Raw genomic sequence first — 8203 nt, 5'->3', positions numbered from 1 at the left:
GAAGAGTATGCTGAACATCTGCGGATTGTTTTGGGAACTCTCAGAGATCATCAGCTTTACGCCAAGTTTAGTAAATGTGAATTTTGGCTGAAATAGGTAGGATTCCTAGGCCATGTCATATCAGCCGGTGGAATGTCTGTCAACCCGTCCAAAATTCAGTCCATCATGGAGATGAAAGCCCCTACCAATCAGACCGAAGTCCGCGCCTTTTTAGGATTGGCTGGTTATTACCGCAAGTTCGTTGAGGGGTTCTCCAGCATTGCGAGACCCTTAACGCAATTGTTGAAGAAGGATAAGAAGTTTGAATGGACCGACAAATGTGAGGCCAGCTTTTAGGAATGCAAGAAGAGATTAGTTACAGCCTCCGTCTTAACTATGCCAGATATCACCAAAGATTTTGATGTATACTGCGATGCATCGAAGCTGGGTTTGGGAAGTGTGCTAATGCAAGAAGGCAAGGTGATAGCCTATTTGTCACGACAACTTCGACCGCACGAGATGAATTACCCCACGCATGACTTAGAGCTTGCTGCGGCAGTTCACGCCCTGAAGACCTGGCGTCATTATTTAGTTGGAAACCGCTGTGAGATCTACACTGATCACAAGAGCCTGAAGTATATCTTCACCCAGCGGGAGCTGAACATGAGGCAAAGCAGATGGATGGAGCTCATCAAGGATTATGACCTCGGCATTCATTATCATCCCGGTAAAGCCAATGTCGTAGCTGATACCCTTAGTCGAGAGCCCTGTTCGCTGAACGCCCTGATCAAGATGGCTCAACCCAAGTTGTTTGATGAACTGGAGGAGTTCGGCCTCGAGTTGGTCAGCCATGGTTTCCTGGCAAATCTTGAGTTGAAGCCTACTTTATTCGATGAGATCAAGGAAGCTCAAGTGGGTCATGAGAGCATCGAAGGAATTAAGCGTAGAATGGATAGGGAGGAAGTTCCTGGTTTCTCGATTGATGCTGAAGGAGTTTTATGGTACAAGGGACGCCTGTGTGTGCCTAATGTTGAAGACCTGAAGCAGCTAATCATGAAGGAAGCCCACAACACTCCCTACTCAATCCACCCCGGAGGAACCAAGATGTATCAAGATCTCAAGAAACAATTCTGGTGGCATGGTATGAAGCGAGAGATAGCCTTTTTCATTGCTCGCTGCGACGTGTGCCAGAAAGTGAAGGCTGAACATCAACGACCAGCGGGACTGCTCCAACCCCTCCAAGTCCCCGAGTGGAAATGGGAAGAGGTTGGAATGAACTTCATCACTGGACTTCCTATATCACAGCGTGGTCACGACTCCATCTGGGTTATTGTAGATCGACTTACCAAGGTTGCGCATTTCCTCCCTGTCAAGGTGAGTTATCATGGAACCAAGCTGGCTGATCTGTACATGTCCTGAATAGTGAGTCTCCACGGAGTTCCCAAGAGAATAGTTTCCGATCGTGGTACTCAGTTCACGTCAAAATTCTGGAAGAGCCTACATGAAACCTTGGGAACCAAGTTATCTTTCAGCACTGCATATCACCCGCAGACCGGTGGCCAGATCGAAAGAGTAAACCAGATTCTTGAAGATATGCTTCGTGCTTGTGTCCTCGCCTATGGAGCAAAATGGGAAGATTGTCTCCCTTTCACGGAGTTCTCTTACAACAATTGCTACCAAGCTAGTCTGCAGATGGCCCCCTTTGAAGCCCTATATGGTCGTCGTTGCCGAACCCCTCTCAACTGGTCCGAGACCGGAGATACTCAAGTTTTTGGACCTGACCATCTTTGTGAAGCCGAAGAACAAGTTCAACTGATTCGTGATCGCCTCAAGGCCGCTCAATCCTGCCAGAAGAGTTATGCTGATTCCTAGCGTCACGAGTTGACCTTCAAGGTTGGAGATCATGCCTATCTTCGCGTCACTCCACTCAAGGGAATGCAGAGATTTCACGTCAAAGGAAAGCTTGCCCCCAGATATATTGGGCCCTTCAAGGTTCTCGCTCGTCGAGGTGAAGTATCTTATCAACTGGAACTGCCTGCTGAGTTAGCAGATTTCCACGATGTGTTCCATATCTCTCTACTTCGACGATGCCTCCAAGTGCCTGACAAGCCTAAGACCTTCAAGAACATCGATTATCGCACCCTCGACCTCAACACCGACTTAACTTATCAAGAAGTACCCCTTCGGATTTTGGAAGAAGCTGTTCGTCTCACCCGAAGAACAAAAATTAAATTCTGTAAGGTTCAGTGGACTAATCACTCCGAGGAGGAAGCCACTTGGGAATGAGAAGATCAACTTCGAAAGGACTTTCCCGCTCTCTTCAGTTCTTAGCCTCCGAATCTCGAGGACGAGATTCATTTTAAGGGGGGAAGGTTTGTAACAACCCAACTTTTTGTGTATTAGTTTAAACTTGGAATGCAAATTTTTGGGCCAACAAAAACTTTTTCTATCTTTAAACCTTGCATGCATATAGTTGATCTTACCTTGATTTGTAGTATATGTGTGTGTGTTGCTTGTGAAAATGTCATTTGTGTGTCAATCACTAAAACCCTAAAAGCACTTTTCACTTGTGACTCCTTTTATTTCTAGTTTATTTTTTTTAAAACTTGCCAAAACCCTTGAGCATGGGATCCTTAGGGCATGTGATCATGATCTTCCAAGATCATACCTCTTCCAAATTTCTCTCATCCATTTCTATTCCAATCTTTCTCAAATTTCACATCTGAAAATTTTCCAAGCAAGGACACCATTGACTCATCACATTTTTGCCCTAGTCTTGCCTTGGATCACACATTTGAGGGTTGTTCCAAAATTCCAAAGAATTGGAAAAAGAGGAGAATGGCCATGCCGGCCATGATCATCCCCTCTCCCATTGCCATTTCCTTCACTCCCCCTCCACACCATCACACACACACGACCAGATGGAGCCACACCATCTCTCTTGCACCCTCCCTGGACCCACACTTGACCTCCCTCTCTCTCTTTCTTCTCTTGGTCACCACCTCGGGAACCGCCAGGAGATCAAGGAGATCTCCCTCCCTCCTCCATCCTTGGCCGTTTCTGGGTGTCCTGCACGACCACCAGCGACCCCTCTCCCTCCCAGACATCCTCACACGCTCCCCCTCTCTCTGCCCCGCCGTGGCGACCCCCAATGGCCGACGCGCACGTCTGCAGGGCCACGGCCACGTTGCCCACTCCACCATCCCTCTCTGGTAGCCCTAACCTTGCCCACTGGGCACAGACGGCACAACGACGCCTCGGAGGCATGCCCTGGGTCCATGCCCTAGCCTCTAACGCTGCACACCGGCACCCTAGCATGCCCGGTCATTTTGTCGAGCAGGCTGCTGGCAGCTCCGCCCCATCGTGTCTCCCCTCTCTGCCTCGTTGTGCGACGTGCGCTAGCTGCCAAGCCACGGCATCGCCTTACAGGGTCGCAAGGACACCGCCCTCCCTTGCCAATCCGTCGATGCCGCCCCCTCCCCCAGCCATGCACGGACCTGGTGCACCGTGCACCGGCCCGGCCACGTTAAATAGAGCACAGCCCCTCTTCTCCTCATTTCCCGTCGCCACCACCCTCCCAGAGCACCCTCTTTCTCACCTCCTAGAGCGGAGAGGAGCTTCGCTCCTCCTCTGCTGCTGCACACGCCGCGCCACCCGTGACCTTGGGGTGAAGGTTGCATCGCCGCTGGCCATCTGTGCTCCCTCCTCTCTTCTCCTCTCCATGCGCCGCACCCTGCTATTTTTGACCCGCCGTTATTCTCGCCCTAGGTCGACCGGAGGTTACCGCTCGCCGTTCGTCGCCGAGGCAGACGAAGCCGTCCGCGCCATCGCCAGGAGCCGCCGCCGCCGGAGAAGGACCTGCTGCTGCTCTGCCCGGACTGCCTTCTCCGCCTCGACCTCCCCAAGCCTTCCCCGAGCCGTCCCTGAGTGCCCTCGGTGAGCATCCGCCATTCCCAGTAGCTAGGGTAGCCGCAGGACGCAGCCCCCGTCGCGAGCTGGACGAACGTCCATGCACCGTCGGATCTGGATCCGACGCGTGCATGCACGACGTCGTGGGCTCCGCGCGCCAGTGTGGCCTCCACGCCAGCCCCCACCGTTTGAACCCACCTCCCGCGCTGCAGAGCCGCTGCTGGGCCAAATCTGGCCGAGCTCAGCAAGCCCCGGCCCGATTCCCTTTTTCCCTTTTCTCTCTTTAAAGCAGCCAGTAAATCCCTGCTTAGTTTTCGAAATACCACAAATTCGTCGAGTTACCAAATTTGTTGATTCAAATTTGCAGATGCTCACAAATGAAATCTCTACCACAAATAATTGCATGCATGCGATTTAGTGTTGTTATTATGTGCTGATAAATAAAAACCTAAAAGGTTACTGATTGTGTATTTTATTTATGATGTAAGATTTATAAAACCTTTCTGCATGAGGTTAATGTTGGTGTAAAGTAGAAGTAGATACCTTTGTTTTGGCACTAGTTTTACATGCAAAAGCTTCCTAGATTTGGTTTTATTTACAAGAATTTTACCACAAAGGTTTCCCATGAATTTTATTTCAAAAACCACAAAGGTTTTTGAAACAAAACCGAGTGCTACTGGTAGGTATAATGCTAGGGTAATTCTGTGCCTAAGGAAATAATTTTCAGAGTGGTAGTTTATGCCAGGGGTATTTATTACTGAAACAGGGCATCTTTTCAGTATATGATTTTTGTAAATTCTTTTACAAATCAGAAAAATACCAAACCAGTAGGGTTATATCGCATTTAGCATTAGCTATCCAGGGGTATGCTTGGCTTTGGTTTGTGATGATCAGATACTGGTGTGCCTAGCTATTCATGTGCTCTGGTTTCTGTCTTGTTTAAATTTCTGAGGTTTTTTAAAAATTTATTTGCATGTGATTCTTATGCTAGTGTGTTCTACATGTTGTTAGCTTTCAGTGGGTATGCTGCATGCATTTTTGTGACTCACAGAAAGATTTAGCCCATTTAAATGGCTCCTAAGTCATTTATGGAATTGTAAAAATCACATCTTTAGTTTTAAAAGCCATAATTGAGTGAAACCACTTTCTTGTGTTTGTGAACCTTTGCATACTGTGATTTTACCAAATTTTTGTGTGAAATATTCTGGAGTGGGTTGATGATTCGGTGTGGCTTGTTTCTTTTATTTTTGCGACAATAGATTCGAACACCGCCGGAAACGAAGGGGGAGGTGACTTCAGGGGAATTGAAGAGGAAGACCTGGGACACTTTTCTAATCAAGGCAAGCCACCTCTTGATGCATCTCTGATCCTATTTATCTTGCTCTTAGATTATTCCTGTTTTATAAAATGCATGTCTTTTATTTATTATGTGGGTGGTTAGTGCCACCCGGAGTTTTATTAATCCACCCTTAGGGTGCAGCCCTTGATAGTACCTACTGATCCAAATCCTAATAGCGATATGGTGCTTACCACCTTATCATCCTTGTCGCCACTATTTAAGAAAATATGGACTATAGGTTGGGAGCCCTTTTTGGAAAAGTTTTCGAAAAAATGTTTCCGAGAAAGAAGTTTTCGAAAAACTTGGAATGGGGTAGCCCTGCCCAAGTGTGATGTTTTGAAAATGAAAAATGTTTCGAAAAGGAAATGGTTGGAGGCAAGTGGAGATGAAAAGTTGTTTTCGAAAAACCTTGGTGACTAAGTACTTAACCGGACCTAGCCAGTACAACCACATTACCCTTAAGTGGGACGTGGCGTAGCGTAGTAGTTTGTCTCGCCTTAGTTTGGGTCCTGCAAATGTAAGGGGTGGTCCGAGCATGGACACCTATCGACCGTGGCCTTCCCGACAGACTGGGAACGCCTTTCCATTGCGTACCGATGGCAGGGGTACAACCTATGAGCTCCCATTGAATAATGCCCCACAGTTGGTCGCGGCATTCCGGAGGGTCGAGCTGGTCGGGAAATTTGCTACTCCTAGGTAAACGACCCCTCTAACTCGGGTGTTGGGAGGTACAACTCTAGGCGGCATGTCTTAGGCTAAGGCGAGCAGGCGAAAAACTACGATCGGGTACTTGTCGTGGCATATGTTGTTATGCGGGGATGATGCCCACACGATGAGTATTCGGATCTTGTGGGGAAAGTGTACAACCTCTATAGAGTGTAAAACTATTCGAATAGCCGTGTCCGTGGTTATGGACAAGGGAAAGGCTGTTGCTTGGCATTGAAGGAGTTTTGGTTTTTCCAAAGTGTTTTCTAAAAAAAAAATGTTGTTTCGGGAACTTTGTGCCAGTGGGACTGGTGGAAAAGTACCCGAGAGGTACGGTGGAAATCTGAAAGGTTGTGACGGCCATATGGGATGGCCGGAAAGAAAGTTGGGTCACCCTTACCTATTAGTCATCAAATGAAAATTGTTTACAAAAAGATTTTCAACAAAGATATAGAGATGTCATATTCTCGAGAGAAACTCTCTCTCGCTCCTTGTCACCTTAGTTAGTGCCTGTTCCTTGCTACTGCCATATTGCATATCCTTTATTCCTCTCTAAGGTGGTTTGCGAGTACATTCAAAAGTACTCATTGACATTGTTGTCCTGGCTATTTACTTGGCCAGACTTTGAAGAGGAGTTCTACGAAGAAGAAGAGTACGACGCTGAAGACGCGAACTAGGACGCTCTCCCAGTCAGTCGCCTGTAGGGTAAAGGCCTGACTTGGGTTCCACCGCTTTTGGAGTCAAGTTGTTTCCGCTGCTATTTGTTGAACTACGGCCTTGATGGCCTATGATGTAAGACTTCCATAATACTTTTAATTCGGTACTGTAATGGATGATGTAATCTGATATCAGTTCGGTTATGTATTCACGATGGAATAATCTTGGGATCGTGAAATTGTATGCATAACAGAAGTTTCGGACTGGTAAGTCTGGGGCTCCACATCTTCGTTACGGTAAAATAAGATCTTCGGCTTTTGTTTCGTCCAATTCCGAGAATATTTCCTGTACAACTTTTCTGAAATACAAAACAGCAGAAAACAGGGAACTGACACTGTGGCATCTTGTCAATAGGTTTGTGCCGGAAATGTATAAAAGTGCAACGAAGTGTAAACAAAACATATATAAATTGGTGTAAAACAAGCATGGAGCATAAAAAATTATAGATACGTTTGCTACGTATCACGCTTTTTGAGGCGCGCCGGTGTGAGCCCATTTTCGATGCCAGCCCCCAAAATGCTATCGGGGGCACTATCAGGGGCGCCGGTGGGATGCTCTTATTGACACCTAGCTTAGCTTTAATATTGTCATGTTATTTTCTTAAAAGCGATGAGAAATATTAAAATATAAATTTGTACCCTATATCGCACTAACTAGTAAGCTAATAACGGTATTTTACTCCTTGGCTTTGGATAATCATGGCTAGGGGTTTGGTCTAATTTTGTACGCATGGATAAAATCGGTGGCTAACTGGTTATACATAAGTCGGAAAATAGCACAAACTAGCGAAGGGTTTCGCCTCTTCCTCGTCTCCTAGGCTGCGGCGACCAATTCCCTCGATCTCCACCGGCAAGGGCGTAGCTCCCTCCGTTGGATGCTCTGCACGGCATGAGGGAGGCGTGTGTGCGTGTTGTTGGGGGGGGGGGCGGGGGGGGGGCTCGATCCTGTAAAGGTAAATAGCAACACTATGAATTATTTTTTGACTTTCTTATTACATGTCTCTATATAGAACATGAGTTGGAACTTCGAATTCCGCATGTACATAAATTTCGATGTTGTTCAATCCAATGAATGAATCAGATAGGCACACAACAAAATTCAAATCCCCCGAGCATCTCCAGAAGGGTCCCTAACATAGCCTTTTATGTTTTAAGGGTTGGTTGAAAAAGCATGCTCCAATAGAACCTAGACATGTCATTGCAATAGGTGAGATCCTTGGAAAAATACAGCACAACCCCTTTTCCCGTGTGGGTAGAGCACGACCCTCTTTTTGTGGTTGCTTACATTTGCCACACGCTATCCGGCCCCACATCCACCATAGAGTTGCATGCGCCACCGTATACACTGAGTTAGCGCCACCACTCTCCATCGTTGTCCTCTCATATCCCTTATCGAGCTCCGAATACCTCCCGTGTGTAGCTATCGTGGCATCCCTCCCAACTTAGCCTAGCGGCATCTCTCCGTGCTTAGATTAGGTGCCAGTAATCAGATCTGAGAGTTGCACACCACACACCACTAGAGGGTCATCAAGGGTAGGGGAAGCTAGAGGGTGGC

General features: G+C 47.2%; 1 protein-coding gene across 1 annotated transcript; it reads left to right on the top strand.

Annotated features, from left to right (window-relative positions):
- The first annotated feature begins 642 nt into the window (after positions 1-642).
- Positions 643-1851, top strand: LOC139832265 (uncharacterized). The gene is made up of 3 exons (XM_071821984.1): positions 643-891; positions 1285-1353; positions 1531-1851. Exons 1-3 carry the CDS (start codon positions 643-645, stop codon positions 1849-1851), a joined length of 639 nt encoding a protein of 212 aa, XP_071678085.1.
- The last annotated feature ends 6352 nt before the right edge of the window (positions 1852-8203 follow it).

The sequence above is a fragment of the Lolium perenne genome, chromosome 6 (genome assembly GCF_019359855.2).
Source record: "Lolium perenne isolate Kyuss_39 chromosome 6, Kyuss_2.0, whole genome shotgun sequence".
Lineage (NCBI taxonomy): Eukaryota > Viridiplantae > Streptophyta > Magnoliopsida > Poales > Poaceae > Lolium > Lolium perenne.
The sequence above is the reverse complement of the archived record's forward strand: the minus strand, read 5'-3'. Positions and strand labels throughout refer to the sequence as shown.